Source organism: Bos taurus, chromosome 5, assembly GCF_002263795.3.
Source record: "Bos taurus isolate L1 Dominette 01449 registration number 42190680 breed Hereford chromosome 5, ARS-UCD2.0, whole genome shotgun sequence".
Lineage (NCBI taxonomy): Eukaryota > Metazoa > Chordata > Mammalia > Artiodactyla > Bovidae > Bos > Bos taurus.
The window spans coordinates 82,880,985-82,901,400 of NC_037332.1; the positions used below are offsets into that span (position 1 = coordinate 82,880,985).

Below are 20,416 nucleotides of genomic sequence, written 5' to 3' on the forward strand. Positions count from 1 at the left end.
CATAAAGTAGCCAGTATATCTAAACATTTAAATTCATTTCTTATAAGTCCAGTTGTATTTTTTTGCATATTATAAAAACAAATTTGCATGAGAAATGTAATATTTTCATTATTAATTCCTTCCTTATACCAGTGGGAGGCTCTTCAGTGGAAATCATAGCCTTAATAGATCAGTTTCGGTGAGGAAGCAATTAAGTAAAATAGCATAATAGATACACTTTATATAATTTCATGAGTTGTAAGCAAAATCCTCTGAGGATGATAGATACATTACTTTTTAAATCTGACCATATTTGTGTGTTACTGGTGTGACTCCTCAATCTCTGTCTCTTTCTTGTAAATAGATAATACTAAAGTTTCTATTTACTGTTTAGTGAAAACAAGTTGCTGAACTTGTTTATTAGTCTATATTTGCTATTTTATATAATTGGTGCTTGTTTAATTTACTATAGGAATTTAAAGATGCTATTTCCTCCTTTAAACAACTATTGTACAATTAGCAAACTATTTGAGTTATGTCATGTTTGTGTATAAAAAAGTATTGGCAGGACAATGCATTCAGAGTAAAAAAAAATCTGAATTTCTAGATTAGTCATCTACGTTAATTCTGACATAAAAACCATTACTTTATTGCTGAAATGTAGCCAGTAGTTTTTTTCATATAGTTTGTATTGAATTGGAAAATTATTGCATCTTTAAATAGATTAATTACTGAGCACATTGTCCCATTATTATAGCTAATTACTGTTGAGTATATTTGATCTCACTTTAAGCAAAATGAATAATTAATTCATTTTTTAAAAATCAAAGCCAAGTTATTTTTAATTTTGCTTTAAGGAAGAACAACATGCTAACACATCTGCCAATTATGATGTGGAGCTGCTTCATCACAAAGATGCACATGTAGATTTCCTAAAAAGTGGTAAGTAAGAGACATTGGAAAGTATTATTTTATAAGATCTAACATAGGAAAACATACTAACAGCTTTAAGATGTTCTTGAGTAACTAATCTGATGACTTTAGTTCATCCCTTTGCAAACTTATCTGACAGTGTCACCCATTAATCGCCATGGAACCTAGTGTTCTATTGAGTATACTTTGGGAAAGATGAGGCTAATGGAACAAATACAGGTATACCTTGTTTTATCATGCTTTGCTTTAGCAGATGTAGCTTTTTTTTTTTTTTTTTAACAAATTGAATGTTTGTTGAACAAATCTATTGTTGTCATTTTTTAATAGCACTTGCTCACTTCATGTCTCTGTGTCACATTTTGGTGATTCTCACAATATTTCAGACTTTTTCATCATCATTATATTTGTTACGGTCACCTGTGATCGATGGTCTTTGATGTTGCTGTTGTAATTGTCTTGGGGTACCACAAACTGTACCCATATAAGACAGAGAACTTACCCATAAATGTTTCTGACTGCTCCACAAACTGGCTGTTCTCTGTCTCTTTCTTCTTGGGCCACCCTATTCCCTGAGACACAAAAATACTGATGTTATCAGATTAGATAATCTCCAGGTCCATCCGTGTTGCTGCAAATGGTGTTATTTCATGCTTTTTAATGGCTGAGTAATACTCCTTGGTATGTATGTATCACACCTTCTTTATCCATTCGTCTTCACTGGACATTTAGGTTCTTCTGTGTCTTGACTGTTGTAAACAGTGCTGCAGTGAAAATTGGGCTGCATGTATCTTTCTGAATTAGTTTTCTCTAGGTACATGCCCAAGAGTGGGCTTGCTGGATCATACAGTAGCTCTATTTTTAGTTTTTTAAAGAACGTCAGTACTGTTCTCCATAATGGCTGTGTTAATTTACATTCTCATCAACAGTGTAAGAGGGTTCCTTTTTCTTGTCAACCTCACCAACATTTATTGTTCGCAGATTTTTTTTGATTATGGCCATTCTGATACCTCATTGTAGTTTTGATTTGCATTTCTCTAATAATTAACAATATTGAGCATCTTTTCATATGCCTCTTGGCCATGTGTATATAGTCTTTGAAGAAATGTCTCTTTAGGTCTTTTGCCCATTTTTTGATTGGATTGTTTTTTGATATTGAGCTGCATGAACTGTTTGTAAATTTTGGAGACTAATCCCTTGTCCATCACATCATTTGCAAATATTTTCTCCCATTCTGTGGGTCATCACTTCATTTTGTTTATGATTTCCTTTGCTGTGAAAAAGCTTTTGAGTTTAATTATGTCCCATTTGTTTATTTTTGTTTTAATTTTCATTATCTGGACATCTCTCGCTTTAAATCAAAAACTCAAAATGATTAAGCTTAGTGAGGAAGGCATGTTGAAAGCCAAAATAGGCTGAAAGTGAGGCCTCTTGTGCCAAACAGTTAGCCAAGTTGTGAATACAAAGGAAAAGTTCTTGAAGGAAATTAAAAGTGCTACTTCAGTGAACAGAGAAATAATAAGAAAGTGAAACAGCCTTATTGGTGGTGACATGCAGAAGGTTACAGTGGTCTAGATAGAAGATTAGACTAGCCACAATATTGCCAAAAGCCAAAACCTGATCCAGAGCAAGGCCTTCACTCTTCAATTCTGTGAAGGCTGAAAGAGGTGAGGAAGATACAGAAGAAAAGTTTGAAGCTAGCAGAGGCTGGTTCATGAGATTTAAGCAAAGAAACTCTAAAACATACAAATGCACGGTGAAGCAGCAACTGCTGATGTGAAGCTGCAGCAAGTTATTCAGAAGATCAAGCTCAGTAATCACTGAAGTTGGTTGGCTATACTAAACAACAGATTTTCAGTGTAGATTAGACAGCCTTCTTTTGAAAGAAGATGCCATCTAGAACTCTCATGGCTAGAGAGAGGTCAGTGTCTGACTTCAAAGCTTCAGAGGAAAGGCAGACATTTTTATTAGGGTCTAATGCAGCTGGTGACTTTAAGTTTAAGGCAATGCTTATTTACCATTCTGAAAATCCTAGGGCCCTTAGGAATTATGCTAAATCTATTCCACCTGTGCTCTATCAGCATAACAACAAAGCCCGGATAATAGCACATCAGTTGACATCATGGTTTACTGATTCTAAGTAACAACAGGGTCTTCTGATTTTAAGCCCACTGTTGAAACCTACTGCTCAGACAAAAGGGTTTCTTTCAAAATGTTACTGCTCGTTGCACAGTACGTCTGATATCTCAAGAGCTCTGATGGAGACATCAGTGAGATTAATGTTTTCATGCCTACTAACACAACATCCATTCTGCAGCACATGGATGAAAGAGTAATTTTGACTTTCAAGCCTTGTGTTTAGCGACTCAGTCATGTCTGACTCTTTTCAACCCTATGGATTGAGACTTGTCTGTCCATGGGATTTTTCCAGGCAAGAATACTGGAGTGGGTTGCCATTTCCTCCTCCAGGGGATCTTTCTGACACAGGGATCAAACCCACATCTCCTTCCTGCCTCTCCTACACTGGCAGGTGAATTCTTTACCACTTGAGCCATATGGGAAGCCCTTCAGAAGCCTTACTATTTAAGAAATATATTTTGTAGAACTATAATTGCCTTTGATAGTGATTCCTCTGATTGAGCTCAGCTAAAAATACTGGATCATTGAAAAAGCAAGAGAGTTCCAGAAAAATGTCTATTTCTGCTTTATTGACTATGCTAAAGCCTTTGACTGTGTGGATCACAATAAACTGTGGACGATTCTTCAAGAGATGGGAATACCAGACCATCTAACCTGTCTCTTGAGAAACCTATATGCAGGTCAGGAAGCAACAGTTAGAACTGGACACAGAACAACAGACTGGTTCCAAATAGGAAAAGGAGTGCGTCAAGGCTGTATATTGTCACCCTGCTTATTTACCTTCTATGCAGAGTACATCTGCATAGATGTTTCTCATGTTTCTTCATGAGAAACGCTGGGCTGGAAGAAGCACAAGCTGGAATCAAGATTGCCGGGAGAAATATCAATAACCTCAGATATGTAGATGACCCCACCCTTATGGCAGAAAGGGAAGAGGAACTCAAAAGCCTCTTGATGAAAGTGAAAGAGGAGAGTGACAAAGTTGGCTTAAAGCTCAACATTCAGAAAACTAAGATCATGGCATCTGGTCCCATCACTTCATGGGAAATAGATGGGGAAACAGTGGAAACAATGTCAAACTTTATTTTTTTGAGCTCCAAAATCACTGCAGATAGTGATTGCAGCCAGGAAATTAAAAGACACTTACTCCTTAGAAGGAAAGTCATGACCAACCTAGATAGCATATTCGAAAGCAGAGACATTACTTTGCCAACAAAGGTCCATCTAGTCAAGGCTATGGTTTTTCCAGTAGTCATGTATGGATGTGAGAGCTGGACTGTGAAGAAAGCTGAGCACCGAAGAATTGATGCTTTTGAACTGTGGTGTTGGAGAAGACTCTTGAGAGTCCCTTGGACTGCAAGGAGATCCAACCAGTCCATCCTAAAGATGATCAGTCCTGGGTGTTCATTGGAAGGACTGATGCTAAAGCTGAAACTCCAATACTTTGGCCACCTCATGTGAAGAGTTGACTCATTGGAAAAGACCCTGATGTTTGGAGGGATTGAGGGCAGGAGGAGAAGGGGACGACAGAGGATGAGATGGCTGGGTGGCATCACCGACTCGATGCACATGAGTTCGGGTAAACTCCAGGAGTTGGTGATGGACAGGGAGGCCTGGCATGCTGCAATTCATGGGGTTGCAAAGAGTCAGACACGACTGAGCGACTGAACTGAACTGAAAAATGTTGAAAACCTTCTGGAAAAGATTTACCATTCTAGATGTTGTTAACATTTATTGTTTGTGGGAAGAGGTCAAAACATCACCTTAACAGGAGTTTGGGAGAAGTTAATTTCAACCCTCTCAGATGACTTTGAGGAGTTTAAGACTTCAGTGTTGTCATTATTTTGACATCTGTTGACTAAACTCCATTCAGGCAAAAAGTGTTCACTTATATCTCATATATTTAACTTATAGACGCCTCATTTTATGTTTTTTCTAATAAATTTATTGGGATTCAGAACAATGAGTTATGTATTTTAGATTCCTGAAGGTTTAGTTATATAACTACATTATTTTATCATTTAATAGTGTCGGAGGGAAACAGTTGTAGATTCTTGAAATGTAAAAAATTTTGCTGTTGGTTTTTAGTGTAGTGAATAAAATGATTTAAGTTATTAATAACAAATTTGGAGGAAAATAAAGTACCTATTTTAATAATAACTAATATCCAAACTCTGTTTGGTGTTTTTCTAATAGCCTTAGTAAAAAAGATGTTCTCCCAGACTTATTTTCTCTTATAAAGCTTAAACTCTTTCAGAAATCTTGGCACATGTTTGAAGTTTGTGATCTATTTAATAATGTTAATCAGTATTTCTCTAAATTATTTTTAAAGGTGATAACCATTTAAGTGGCAGCAGTAGAGAAGGCTCATTTAAAGAAACAATAACATTGAAGTGGTGCACACCAAGGACAAATAACATTGGTAGGTACTTAAAAATAATTGAAAGTGAAAAGAATAAATCAAAAGGTTCTTTTTAAGTATTAGGTAGGGTTCATTTGTTTCTTTTTGAATTTTTGTTTTTCATTATTTTAGGGGCTCAAAGAACAAGTTTTTGTTTTTGCTAATTTTTCTCTTTTAATTGTAGAAATATTTCTTTATATTCTTTCAAATCAGTATTTTCTTCTATTTCAGAATTACACTATTGCACTGGCGCTTACCGAATTTCACCTGTAGATGTAAATAGCAGACCTTCCTCCTGCCTTACTAATTTTCTTCTAAATGGTAACTTTATTTGTTTTTACTGAGATCATTACAAGTGAATCATTAGAATATGTGAAAATGTGAATTCTGGAAAAGCTTAAATATAGTCTATAACCATTTTATTTTCCAAAGCTGTTTGGCTTCGGTAGCTAAGTCACGTTCAACTCTTACAACCCCATGTACTGTAGCCTGCCAGGCTCCTCTGTCCATAGGATTCTCCAGGCAAGAATACTGGAGTGGGTCTCCATTTCCTTCTCCAGGGGATCTTCCCGACCCGGTCATCAAACCCAGGACTCCTGCATTGCAGGCAGATTCTTTACCAACTGAGCTACGAGGGAAGCCCAAAGCTGTTTTAAAATTGCATAAATACCCTTTAACAGTTTTTACTAATGTTTAAAAATAAGTTGACTTTATGTCTTTCAGACTGTTGTATCTAAGTAAATTTATTTAGTATATTTTTTGGTATTTTTATTTTAAAAAAATTGACATTTAGAGTCTTAAGTTGATTTTTTTGGAAGATAGAATGATATAGATTATCATGGCCTATTGAATTTTAAATTATAAAATATAAATGAACTTATTTCTCTTTACTATTCCTTTATCATAAATAAATATTCTATTTTCAGTAATATGTGATGTGATTCTTAAGAGATATAACTTTAAAGCTGTGGTTTCTTCGAGTAAAAAAAAAAAATTTTAGGCCAAATTATTGAATTCCATTTACTAAATCTAAATTCCATTGACTCTTTTGGTGATTCTTATAATAACTAGGTTTTGGAACCACCATAGTAAAGAGTTACTCTGCCTTTATCATAAAGTTAATTCAATTGTTCTATTAAACACAGTTTGATTATCAGATTAGGTAAAGTCCAGATTAAACAATATTTGGTCATGTAAAATAGAAAGTAGTAACAGTAACTGTGCTGATAGGGAGGTATTGTAGAAGTGAATTAAGACTTGCTTTCTCCCTAAAATGGTTTGTAGCTTTGATAATCTGAGGGTTGTATAAGAGTTGTCCCACTTTTGTCTTGACGTTTGGGAAGAAAATTTTTATATGAACTTGTAACTGAATGAAACCAAACATACCAGAGACCACTAAACTTATTCTGGAAAACTGTCGTACATACCTGTGTAAGCTTGGAGTAACCAAGAGAAGGCTAAGGCTAGCATTCAAATTTTTAGAACTTGACATGCAGAGAGACTGAATTAGCAATGCTAGTTAAAATATGAGGGGCAATAAGTAAAATGAAAAATCTAGATGTCAATCTTATGGGAAAAATTAAGAGCCACTTGAATTCCATCACTGATAAGAGTCATCTTGTTTTTAACAGGCCGTTCTGTTTTGTTGGAACAACCACGAAAATCAGGTTCCAAAGTCATTAGTCATATGCTTAGTAGCCATGGAGGAGAGATTTTTTTGCACGTCCTTAGTAGTTCTCGATCCATTCTAGAAGATCCACCTTCAATTAGTGAAGGATGTGGAGGAAGAGTTACCGACTACCGGATTACAGTAAGACACTAATATCTATAAATTTTGAGTCAATCATTCAGCGAACATGTAGAGGGCCTATTGCATGCTAAGACCTGTAGCAGAAAGAAGTTTAGAGAAGTTGATTTTTTATTACTTTTTTAATTAGATGAATTTCCTGCAGTACTTGCTCAAAAGAGCTATTTATTTATCACTATGTTATCTTCCCTGTGTACTCAGTGTATGCTGAGATGTATGTGGATAGCATTGACGTGATGGAATTAATAGGAAAGAATGGAAATTGATTTGAACAGTACCTTAGGCTGAATTTTAATTTCTAGTAACTTAAGTGCCAAGCATAAACCTTTGATTTGGAATCTGCTACTTTGAAATAACACTGTCAATTTTTGTGTTATTGATAGGTACATACAGGGCAATTGGGTCTATTTTGGATAGAAACTGTATTGTTCTGATTTGAATTTTTCACTCCCTACCCATCTATTATATTGGATATTTCATGACTGTCTACTTTTTAAGGTGGTTATAACAATTAAATGTGAATGTGAACAATTAAATGTAAATTACCTATAATTCCATCATTAAAGATAAACACTGTTAACATTTTGATATTGTGTTAAGAAAATTTTTAAGTAGAATGGTATTTTAATGTGCTGAACTTAGTCTTTTATCTGCATATAATAGAAAAGAGATAAATTATAGATGTGAAGAAAAATCAGTGGTTTTAAAAAGTGGAAGGAACCATGAATGTATTTATGTTTGAGACTTTCTTAATCTCCATTGAGTAAAGGCTGGGTTTTATGTTCAAAAAGAAAAGAAAAAATTAGTGTGTGGAGGGTGGGCTGCTAGAGAAAATGCTTTGTTGTGTATCACAGGACAGAAGACATCAGGGGAACAGACTGTTACATGTAATCCACACTGAAACACTAGAAAATAGTTTCTAATTTTATCTTATTTGGTTATCATTAGGATTTTGGTGAATTTATGAGGGAAAACAGATTAACTCCTTTTCTAGACCCCAGATATAAAATCGATGGAAGTCTTGAGATTCCTTTGGAACGAGCAAAAGATCAGTTAGAAAAGCACACCCGTTACTGGCCTATGATTATTTCACAAACCACCATTTTTAATATGCAAGCGGTAAGTGTGAAATAGTTTGTTTTTCTTTTGGATTAATGATATATCATTTATAAATAACATTATCAAGCAAAGAATAAAATTATATGAGTTTGTTACAGTTAAACAATTACAGTTAAACAATAGAAAATGGAAATGATTAGCTCTCCATGGTGATGTTTAAAATCAATTCAAGTTCTGTCTAGATGCTTTGATACTCATTTTTCATGACAGATTTTCTTTTTTTCTCCTTTTTTTTTGAATCTGACAGGTAGTTCCATTAGCCAGTGTTATTGTGAAAGAGTCTTTGACAGAAGAAGATGTATTAAACTGTCAAAAAACAATATACAACTTAGTCGATATGGAAAGAAAAAACGATCCTCTGCCTATTTCCACAGTTGGTACAAGAGGAAAAGGCCCTAAAAGGTGGGTTTTTTTTCTTTCTTTCTCATATATCACACTTACTTGATGCTTGTTGGTTTTTTTTTTCTTTTTTTTAGCTGACTTATTCCACATGTAAGTTATGTGTTTGGGAGTGTGTTTCTACACATACATAAGATTAAGGTGAAATGTAAAAAACACAATAATAGATGAATTAGACACATTATCAGTTAGAATTGTACCACTGGAAGAGAAAGGAAGCCCATGTTTAATTATCTCTTTTAACTTCATCATTAACAACTGAGACTTGGATATTATTTAAAGAGTATTTGTAAGGACATTATTTTTAAATCTTTACTTTAGAGATGAGCAGTACCGAATCATGTGGAATGAATTAGAAACCCTTGTCAGAGCCCATATCAACAATTCGGAGAAACATCAAAGAGTCTTGGAATGTCTAATGGCATGTAGAAGCAAACCCCCAGAAGAAGAAGAACGAAAGAAACGAGGAAGAAAGAGGGAGGACAAAGAGGACAAGTCAGAGAAAGCAGTGAAAGATTATGAACAGGAGAAATCCTGGCAAGATTCCGAGAGGTGAATTGTTGATATTAACATAGTCCGTGGTGCCTTCTGTCATATGACACTCTACATGTAACACATTTGAACATTCAGACCTTATTTATTAGTAATGCATTTAATGTGTTTATTGTACTTTATAGCTGTTATTTTATTATTCTTCAAATCTGGAAGGTCTTTCTTGGGCTTAAAGAGGTTTTGTTGTTTTGGTTTGGTTTTTTTGCTATTTAACAGCAAAGGTAGTGTTTAATTTTTCCTAATTAACTTCTGAAAATCATAATACATGATTTTTGTTATCAGTAATTGCTTTTATGTGTTATGCACATCAAAGGCATAGTTTTATTTATTTAGTGAATATTTTTTAAATGCCTATCATATGCCAGACATTTGGCATAAGATCCCTACCCTGGAAGGATGAACAGTATTTTGTAGAGGTTGACCAAGTAAGTGAGCAATTTATAGCAAAGTGTGAAAGACACTGCTATAAAAATAGGCATAGGAAAAACACTTGAAAGCATAGAAGATCATAGTCCCATCCTGGAAACCTTCCTCATTAGTACATTCTTTTTCCTCAGAAAGGTGTCAGGGTAAATTTGAAAAAAACAAAAAATAATAAACGTCTATAAATAAAAAAAATCATGACGTAGTAGTTGGATTCATCTTTTGTCTCCTTGCCAGAAATCAGGAAAGAGCCAGGTAACTATCGTAATGGCAATAGTTAAAAGCAGAACCTACATGGAAAGTTTCAGACATGTACAGCAGTAGAGCAGTCAGTCATCGATTATCTGCTTTCAATAGTTAATGAATTCGTAGCAGACCTCATTTCATATATATCCACATCCATTCCCCTCACCACCCTCCACTTTCCCCATGTGAATATTTTGAAGCTAATACTGAAAAGTGTTTTATTTCATTCATAAGTAGGCAGAACACTTTTATTCTCTTTGACCTTAGAAATTCACTTCTTCCTTAGGGCTGCTGAGTTTCTGACACAAAATTGTCTTGCTTTCAGAAGAGGAGGGAAGAGTATTCTCATTCCGATCCCATTGATCTTCAAGTACATGAAATTCAAGATAAGCTTAGAGTTAAGTTCCTAACTTATGGAACATAAATACATTTTCACAGTACATAAACTAGTGGGAACAAATTCTAGTAGATTTCTTAATCTTAGTTTAATTTGAAATAGTATTTTGTCCATATCTTTAGAAATAATAAAATTGTAGATTATTTTCCAAAGATCACATTATTTCTGATCTTTTGCATTTTACCTTCCTAAATTCCCCCCCGCCTCCTTCTTTTTACAATTTTAGCACCATTTTCAGAGAAGGCGATGGCACCCCACTCCAGTACTCTTGCCTGGAAAATCCCATGGGCGGAGGAGCCTGGTAGGCTGCAGTCCATGGGGTCGCAAAGAGTCGGACATGACTGAGCAACTTCACTTTGACTTTTCACTTTCCTGCATTGGAGAAGGAAATGGCAACCCACTCCAGTGTTCTTGCCTGGAGAATCCCAGGGACAGGGGAGCCTGGTGGGCTGCCGTCTGTGGGGTTGCATAGAGTCAGACACAAATGAAGCAACTTAGCAGTAGCAGCAGCAGCACCATTTTACAGCTAACAACATTACTGAATAATGACACTATGATGAAGAAAAAGGAAAAGTTGTATTTATATTCATTTAAGTTCTCTTACCTGATTGCAAATTGAGGGTTAGCTTCTGATTTGTTCCTGATTTGTTCCTAGGCTTATGTTGTGAGAGCACATATCTTAATAAGGCTGATTTGCAAAGTCTAGTTTAATTACTGAGCCATTTAGATTTCTAAGAATGTAAACTTGTTAAGTTTTTTTTTTTTTTAATATGTAAGTTTTTATTATTTGTCCCTCTAAAAGATTAAAAGGAATCTTAGAACGTGGGAAAGAAGAGCTGGCTGAAGCTGAAATTATAAAAGATTCACCTGATTCCCCAGAACCTCCAAATAAAAAGCCTCTTGTTGAGATGGATGAAACTCCACCGGTAGAAAAATCAAAAGGTAAGGCAGAACTGTGGTAACTATGTAAAAAGTTTTCCAATTTAGTTCTGTTGTACAGAGTCCTCTATGTTTTATGTGAGCAAGAGCTGCTCACGGCTCCTCATGTCACTTCAGTTCAGTTCAGTTCAGTTGCTCAGTGGTGTCTGACTCTTTGCGACCCCATGGACTGCAGCACGCCAGGCTTCCCTGTCCATCACCAACTCCCAGAGCTTGCTTAAACTCATGTCCATCAAGTTGGTGATGCCATCCAACCATCTCGTTCTGTGTTGTCCCTTTCTCCTCTTGCCTTCAATCTTTCCCAGCATCAGGGTCTTTTCTAAGGAGTCAGTTCTTCGCATCAGATGGCCCGAGGATTGGAGCTTCAACTTCAGCATCAGTCCTTCCAATGAATATTCTGGACTGATTTCCTTTAGGACTGACTGGTTGGATCTCCTTGCAGTCTAAGGGACTCTCAAGAGTCTTCTCCAACACCACAGTTCAAAAGCATCAATTCTTTGGCACTCAGCTTTCTTTATGGCCCAACTCTCACATCCTTACATGACTACTGGAAAAACAGTGGCTTCGACTAGATGGACCTTTGTCAGCAAAGTAATGTCTCTGCTTTTAAATATGCTGTCTAGGTTGGTCATAGCTTTTTATTGTAGGCCTTAGTTATCTTGAAGGTAAACTAAATTCAGTTCTTTCAGGGTGAATGGGAAATGATATGACAGAGGACTGGGTTTTTAACCACTGCACCCTTACTAATACAGAAAGAACTCAAGGCTGGCCAGGTTACAGTTATTGGTAGCTCATCCTAGGGAGGTTTGTTTGTTTTTTTATGTACTACTATTGTAGTATATATTGTAATACATCTTAATATCCTCCAGTTCACTAGTTTCTTTGAAATTAGAAATAGAGGCAATCTTAACAAATTTGTCTTTCAGGCATTTGCCAGGGTACCTGCAAAATAATAGGCTTTAAATAAATATCTCCTGGTAAATTATCCTGTTACTCATATGCCACTGCTGATTAGGATGCAGTTAATTTAGGTTTATTCTAAACAATGCTTCAACATTGTTTGGAAAATACAACTCTAAAAATTGTTAGTAGTAGCAAAATGTTGCAGGCAACTGAAACATGTATTAGTAAGAGAATGACTTAAATGATGGTGTGTCCATAGGGTGGAATTTATAAAGCCCCAGAATTACTATTGTCACAAATGTCTACTCTTCCCTCTCCCTAAGGAATATCATTTCAGATTTTAACTTAGATAACTACTTTTTCAGGAAAGACTTCCCTCACCTCCTTTCACACTTATCTGTGTTCTTTTTGATGATAGCTATTCTGACAGCTGAGAGGAGATATCTTATTGTGGTTTTGATTTACCTTTCCCTGATGACTAAGAATATTGAACATCTTTTCATGTGCCTGTTGGCCATCTGCATTTCCTCTTTGGAAAAATGCATATTCAGGTCCTCTGCCCATTTTTAAATTGGGTTGTTTGTTTCTTTGATATTGAGTTGTAAGAGCTGTTTATATATTTTGGATATTAACCCATTATTGGTCATATCAATTGCAAGTATTATATAGCATTCAGTAGGTTTGGTTTTATTTTGTTGATGGTTTCCTTTGCTGTGCAATCTTTTAAGTTTAATTAGGTTCCATTTGTTTATTTTTCCTTTTGCTTAGGGGACAGATCAGAAAAAAATCATTGCTATGATTTATTTCAAAGAGTATTCTGTCTGTGTTTTCCTCTAGGAGTTTTATGATTAATGGTCTTACATTTAGGTCTTTAATCCATTTGTATTTTATTTTTGTATATGGTGTTAGGGAATGTTTTTTGCCTCTTCATATTGTGTAGAAAAGAGTTAACTGTAGCAGGCCTGAAGCTATATCATCATTAGAAAAGCCTGCTTGCATGTTTGGCCCTTGGCTGACATCTGGGAATATGGCTTTCAAAACATTCCCCAAATAATGAAGTTATGTCTGAATTAAACACCTGCTTTCCTTCTGGGAGTCTGGAATTTTGGTAGTTGTAGTAAGGAAGACAATGCATATGTGCCCAGCCTCTATAAAAACTTTGAACTCTTGAATCTTACTTTTCTGTGCTTTTCTGACAGAAATATTGTACACACATGGCTGCATTTTTGCCTCTGGAGGAAGTATGCACTCTGTATGAACCCTCATGGGAAGGAGAGAACATGGAAAGCCTGTAGATGGATTTCTCTAGTCTTTGCCTATTGTGTCTTTCTGCCACACTGGGCTGGCTATGTGTTCTTACTCTGCTGCTGTAATGATTCTTAGCTATGACTGTCACTTGATTTTAGTTATTTGAGTCCTTCTAGCAAATCACTGAACTCTAGCAGGTGGTGTTGGAGATCCCTAAACACATACAAATTTTAGAATAAAGAGAAGATGATATTGCTTAAATTCATATAAAGTGAACAAGAATTAGGGGTAAATTTGTAAACTTGTAATCTTTGAAGTCATGAATTGTTCTACTTTTTTTCTCTTCTTTCAAATATTACACCAGGGCCAGTGTCCTTATTATCTTTATGGAGTAATAGAATCAACACTGCCAATTCCAGAAAGCATCAGGAGTTTGCTGGACGTTTGAACTCTGTTAATAACAGAGCTGAGTTATATCAACATCTTAAAGAGGAAAATGGGTTTGTATTATTTATTGTAGAAATTAGTTTTATTAATTGCCTTATTATAATTTTAAAAAATAAATACTGCCTGTTTTTTGTGTTCAGCAGTTTTGATAATGTTACTTAAAAAGAGAAAAAAATCACTTTCTTAAATTTTTGGTGTTTGTAAAAGACCCGGTATTATTCATTATAACCATGAATGTTCAATAAACATCATAGAGGGAAAAATCATAAAGAAAACTTAGTATGTAGCACTGACCCTTGTATAAAATGACAGGGAGAAAATATTTTCCTAGTAAGTAGTACAGTATTAGGAATATTGAGTTTAATTGAATAAATCCAAAATCTACAAATAATTGAAGATTTATTAGGATAAATATAAAATAATTTAAATGGTTATTTTAATTGCTTTTTTAGAAGAAATTTTCTTAAAAATGTATTGATAAAGAAATTTCTTTAGTAGAAAAGGAAATAAATTCTTGTCTAAATGGTAAAGATTTTTTCCTTTAGTTTTACTTTGAGCAGTATAGTGAAAAAACCAGTGGCCTTTGAAATGAAAGCTTGGGAAAGTCACGTGATCTCTCTGGGCCTCCCTTGATTTTCACTCATTTGCAAAACAAGGAAGTTAAACTAACCATCAGGAACCCTCAAGTTAGTTATTTTCTAAAGTGCTTACATTCTTCTGTTCTGTGACTATATTAGATTTTAATTTCATTTAAAATTTAGATAAGGAGAAAAAATACGGGTAGTTAATATTTTATCTTACCAGCACTTTTTTTTTCCCTCCTATTTTTCAGAATGGAGACAACAGAAAATGGAAAAGCCAGCCGGCAGTAAAGAGTGACTTGAGCAACTGAATTTAGTATACTGCATAGATATTTTGGATGGAATTTGATATAAGAACTTTTACAGCAAGATTGTATAGTTATGTTGCCTGGACTGGTTTTTACATTTTTAAAATATTTCAACTAACTTTATCTTTTTTGTATTAATTGTAAAATTGGCACATATGTCAAAAATATACATTTGTCCTCCCAAATTAAACAAATTTATTTTATGGTAGAGGGTGTTCCCTCTGGAAATGTTTTTTAAAAAATTCTTAGGCTTCTCTTTGCCAAATAAAACTATTAAAATATCTAAAATGCAAAATATTGGAGTGTTCTTTTAAATAAAAAATTATATTCATATAATGGCTGAGAATTTTGAGAAATTTTTAAGACATTTTAACAATTTGGGTGATATTTACAGTATTTAATATAAAATATTGCCTATGAATCTGCAACATATGTGGTGCTTTTCCAAAAACTAATGTTTTTGTTTGCTTATTTTGTATTTTATTTTAGATTATTTTGTGTGTGTGTGTGTTGCCCTTTTAAAAGCAGAGTTTGCAGGTAGTTTTCAGTTTTGGGATGTTAACATTAATATGTTGGATGATGTTATTTATTCCTTTTCTGCCAAAGACTTGCTGTCCATTAACTTTTCATATTGAAAAAGAAGCATGAAGGAGATTGCTTTGCAGACTTATTTACCTGTATTGGATGATGTTATAATTCTTTTTCTGCTAAAAACTTACTCATTAACTTTTCATATGGAAGGAGAAGGATGAAGGAGATTGCTTCTGTGGATTTAAAGAAAAGTTACCCTGTTGCTTATTTTAATCCCTGAATAGAATCTTGGTCTCCTCATCTCTCAGAAACGTCTGGGTTATATGGTATATGTTTGGTGAGTCTTATTCCTGTGCTGCTTTTGGAAGCTCATAACATGTTGCAAGAAACATGTTATTTCATTGTTAAATGCTAATTCTAGGCTTTTTATTTTTCTTTGAGTTTCTATTAGAGAATAGGAAAAGCTCTTGGTTTAAATATAGAAATTCAATATTTTCTATTAAAAAAAAAATCACTTGTGCTTAAATAAGAGTTCACCAGGTTCTCTTGTCAATCCAGTGAAATTTGCAGTGTTCTTCTTTACCCATCCCTGTGTGATTCTGAGCCGTTGCATCTGCCCTCTCCCCTAAGCTCGTGCCACCTTAATCCCTACCGCTGTGTTTAGACACACACCACTCCAAAGCATGACCAGAACTAGCTAGCACCTAGACTTGCAAGACTTCAGGAGTTGTAACCCAGTGCTAAATTATTGCATCATATTTACTTGTTTCTGCCTTACCCGTGATACCCATTTAACTTGTACCAAGTTGAAGTCCCTAGTTTAGTTCTTTTTTTTTTTTCTAGTTTAGTTCTTAAATCAAAAATACTTTCTTTATAACCCATTTGAAAAAGACTCTTTTTTACTCTCAATTTGTGTTTCTTCCTTTCCCATGTGCTAAGGCAATGCTCCTTTGTTGACAGACTTATCTACATTTCAGTCTTCATTTTTAAGTATTATTTTTGCATATATACTGCTGTTACTGTGTTCTACTGACTGGGACGATGTTTCTGTGGCTGCATTTTGAACTACTGTAGGTATTCTATATATTATTGGGGTTAATATTCTCCAGTAGACACATTCTTCTCTGTCTAACTATATGCCTTTTGAGCACCTAAAATTGAGCTCCTCCTTCATCTCCCACAGAACATCAGGCTATGTATTATTGGTCTTATCCTGCAATACCTATTACAGCCTTTTGGTGGAAGTGACTGTTTTAGGACAAAAATAGAAGAATGATTGGTGAGTTTTTGGTTCTTCTAAAACAGGATCCATATTGAGGATTTACTAGTCAAGAGAAGTGGACAAAATATAAATTTAAAAAATTATTACCCTTCCAATACTGGAATCTAAGCTTAAGTCCAGACTTAATGATCGTGGGAACCAAAGTTACCCTACAGAGAACAAGTACACTTTCAATTCTAAACATTTTGATGCCAGTATCATGGGAGCAAAAGATGTCCCTTATTTTTGTCCCCTGACTCCCCAGCACCACCAATGAAAGTTTGACATCCATCCATGGACAAAAAAAGTCCCTTTGAGGGAGCTGTGGAATTCTGCATCCTATGACAGCCTGAGAAGAGTCTCAGCCACCTGTGTGTTGAGGTAGACTCAGCTGTGGACCATGCAGTGGCTCATGAAGAGGCTCCAAACCCTCAGCTACACTGTGGGAGCCCCTGGAAAACACTATCTTAGGCAGTCACCCATGGACATGAGAGCCTTTGTGGAATTCCAAGTTTCTAGGTGAGAAGTTTCAGCACACCACTGAGTTAAAAAGAAAGTACATCTGGAGGTATTGGAGTAGATAAGAGAAACAGCTTGACCTTACGTGCATCACCCTTCTCCAACGTGACACAGCTTAGGGCCAAAAGAGATCTTAGTATGGAGAAAGAGTGTATGATCGCCCAACTTCCCCAGTGGTGTTAACTCTTAACAAAAGTTAAGGGACAAAAGTATTAAAAGTAACCATAGCTACAATCCCAAAGAAAGGCAATGCCAAAGAATGCTCGAACTACCGCACAATTGCACTCATCTCACACGATAGTAAAGTAATGCTCAACATTCTCCAAGCTAGGCTTCACCAATATGTGAACCGTGAACTTCCAGATGTTCAAGCTGGTTTTAGAAAAGGCAGAGGAACCAGAGATCAAATTGCCAACATCCACTGGATCATCAAAAAAGCAAGAGAGTTCCAGAAAAACATCTATTTCTGCTTTCTTGACTATGCCAAAGCCTTTGACTATGTGGATCACAATAAACTGTGGACAATTCTTCAAGAGATGGGAATACCAGACCACCTGACCTGCCTCTTGAGAAACCTATATGCAGGCCAGGAAACAACAGTTAGAACTGGACATGGAACAACAGACTGGTTCCAAATAGGAAAAGGAGTATGTCAAGGCTGTATATTGTCACCCTACTTATTTAACTTCTATGCAGAGTACATCATGAGAAACACTGGGCTGGAAGAAGCACAAGCTAGAATCAAGATTTCTGGGAGAAATATCAATCACCTCAGATATGCAGATGACACCACCCTTATGGCAGAAAGTGAAGAGGAACTAAAAAGCCTCTTGATGAAAGAGGAGAGTGACAAAGTTGGCTTAAAGCTCAACATTCAGAAAACTAAGGTCATGGCACCTGGTCCCATCACTTCATGGGAAATAGATGGGGAAACAGTGGAAACAGTGTCAGACTTTATTGGGGGGGGCTCCAAAATCACTGCAGATGGTGACTGCAGCCATGAAATTAAAAGACGCTTACTCCTTGGAAGAAAAGTTACGATCAACCTAGATAGCATATTCAAAAGCAGACACATTACTTTGCCAACAAAGGTCCGTCTAGTCAAGGCTATGGTTTTTCTGGCAGTCGTGTATGGATGTAAGAGTTGGACTGTGAAGAAAGCTGAGTGCCGGAGAATTGATGCTTTTGAACTGTGGTGTTGGAGAAGACTCTTGAGAGTCCCTTGGACTGCAAGGAGATCCAACTAGGCCATTCTAAAGGAGATCAGCCCTGGGTGTTTTTTGGAAAGAATGATGCTAAAGCTGAAACTCCAGTACTTTGGCCACCTCATGCAAAGAGTTGACTCATTGGAAAATTGGGGACAGGAAGAAAAGGGGATGACAGAGGATGAGATGGCTGGATGGCATCACCGACTCGATGGACATGAGTTTGAGTGAACTCCGGGAGTTGGTGATGGACAGGTAGGTCTGGCGTGCTGTGATTCATGGGGTCGCAAAGAGTTGGACACGACTGAGCAACTGAACTGAACTGAACTGATAGCTACAATAATTTGTTAATAAATATACAATATAAAAGATGATTGTGACATCAAAAGCATGAAGAGGGGAATAAGTATAGAGTACCTACAAACCAATATCTACAGTAGACTCACAAAACATAAGGAGCAGGGAATCAAAGCATACCACTCCAGAAAATCATCAATTCACAAAATAAGGTAGCAAAGAGAGGAAGAAAGGAACAAGAGAAATACAAAATAGCCAGGAATAAAGATGACATTACCAAGTCTTTACCTATCAATAAGTACTCAAAAAGTAAATAGATTGAATTCTCTAATTAATTGAAGACATACAGTGACTGGATGGATTTTGAAAAATATAAGACACAACTGTATACTGCCTGCAAGAGACTCCTTCAGCCTTAAGGACACATAGGCTCAAAATGAGAGGAAAGCAACATTCCATGCAAGTGAAAACCAAAAGAGAGCAGGGTAGATATACTTTATATCAGACAAAATAGACTTAAAGCCAAAAATGATGACAAGAGACAGTCATTATATAATGATAAAGGGGTCGATTCACCAAGAAAATATCAGAATCATATATTCACCCATAATTGAGCACCTTAAGCAAATGTTAACTGCTCTGAAAGGATAAATATTGTATTATAACAATACAGTAATGCCTGCCGAGGTCCAGCCCCGGCTGATCCAGGGTATTCGAAGGAGAGAAGGCTTAGGCAACCTATTCAAATGTTAATTAGAGATATAAAGAGTAATAGAATGAGGATAGCTCAGTAGGAAAATTCAGTGGAGAAAAGAGGCTGAGTAGCTTGGTTTACGCGGAAAATCAATATAATCCGTGGCACCAGGTTAGCTCTGACCACGGAGGCCGCAGGCGCCCTCTCGAATAGCGGAAGGTGCCCCACCTTAGACACCTTCTCGAGTGGGTCTTAGAAGCCCAGGCAAATAAATGGTCGCAGAGGATATCCGTGCTCCAGATGGAGACTTCAGCCAGAATGTGAAAAGAATGACATGGGGAGACCAAGCGTTGGTGAGCAAGGCCCGTAGCTTTATTTTTAACAGGGGCTTATATACCCTAAGTTACACATAGAGGATAATAGGGGATGCAAAGTCTTTGATCCTTATCAAAAACCAGGGTTTCTTTCCTGCAAATATATCGTATACAAATGGTTTAGGTGATTTACATCATCTTCTGGCCAGAAGGCCTATTAACATTTTATGGCTCTTGACAAAGACTTATCAATCGTAAGACTTATTTTCTCTAAGAGTAATTATTTTAAGGTTTGGCGCCATCTTCCGAAGATAAAATTGCATTCCTATAGGGCGTATGTGTAATGGGTTTACAACAAAGGAAAGAATTTATTACCTTAAGGGTCTAAAGTTACTAACACCAAAGCCACTACTTATTTTTTCTACATACCAACTATTAATTAATACATATTCAAGGATACAATTCAGGGGATGTGAAAACTTGGCAACAAGCATTGGCTCATCAATGGAATCTTTTACTAGTTTTATTCTGACAGTTTCTAACTCTCTGAGAGGCTCTAAGCTATTTGAATATCTTAAGCTTCCCGTGCCTCTCGAGGCTGGGAGACTGTAAACAATCGTATGCATAGCTGTAGGACTCCGGGTAAACTTGTCAGGAGAGTTAGAGAGCCAGTTGAGGGGTTTGGATTTAAACACTCCTAATTGCCCAGGAACTTTATTAATTGGAGCTGTAAGTTAACTCTTTGACAGAGAGAGTGAGATGGTGGTGGGGGACAGC

General features: G+C 36.0%; 1 protein-coding gene across 2 annotated transcripts in view; it reads left to right on the forward strand.

The window, feature by feature from the left end:
• INTS13 (integrator complex subunit 13) overlaps positions 1 to 15,101 on the forward strand; it is a 30,448-nt gene extending 15,347 nt beyond the window's left edge. The window contains exons 8-17 of one of the 2 annotated variants that reach the window (NM_001046499.2): positions 837 to 921; positions 5,381 to 5,470; positions 5,681 to 5,770; positions 7,081 to 7,259; positions 8,205 to 8,375; positions 8,623 to 8,777; positions 9,096 to 9,326; positions 11,195 to 11,334; positions 13,847 to 13,982; positions 14,762 to 15,101. In NM_001046499.2, coding sequence (NP_001039964.1) covers positions 837 to 921; positions 5,381 to 5,470; positions 5,681 to 5,770; positions 7,081 to 7,259; positions 8,205 to 8,375; positions 8,623 to 8,777; positions 9,096 to 9,326; positions 11,195 to 11,334; positions 13,847 to 13,982; positions 14,762 to 14,801 — 1,317 coding nt within the window. In that variant the 3' untranslated portion in view covers positions 14,802 to 15,101. The other variant, XM_059886664.1, reaches the window with a different exon arrangement.
• The last annotated feature ends 5,315 nt before the right edge of the window (positions 15,102 to 20,416 follow it).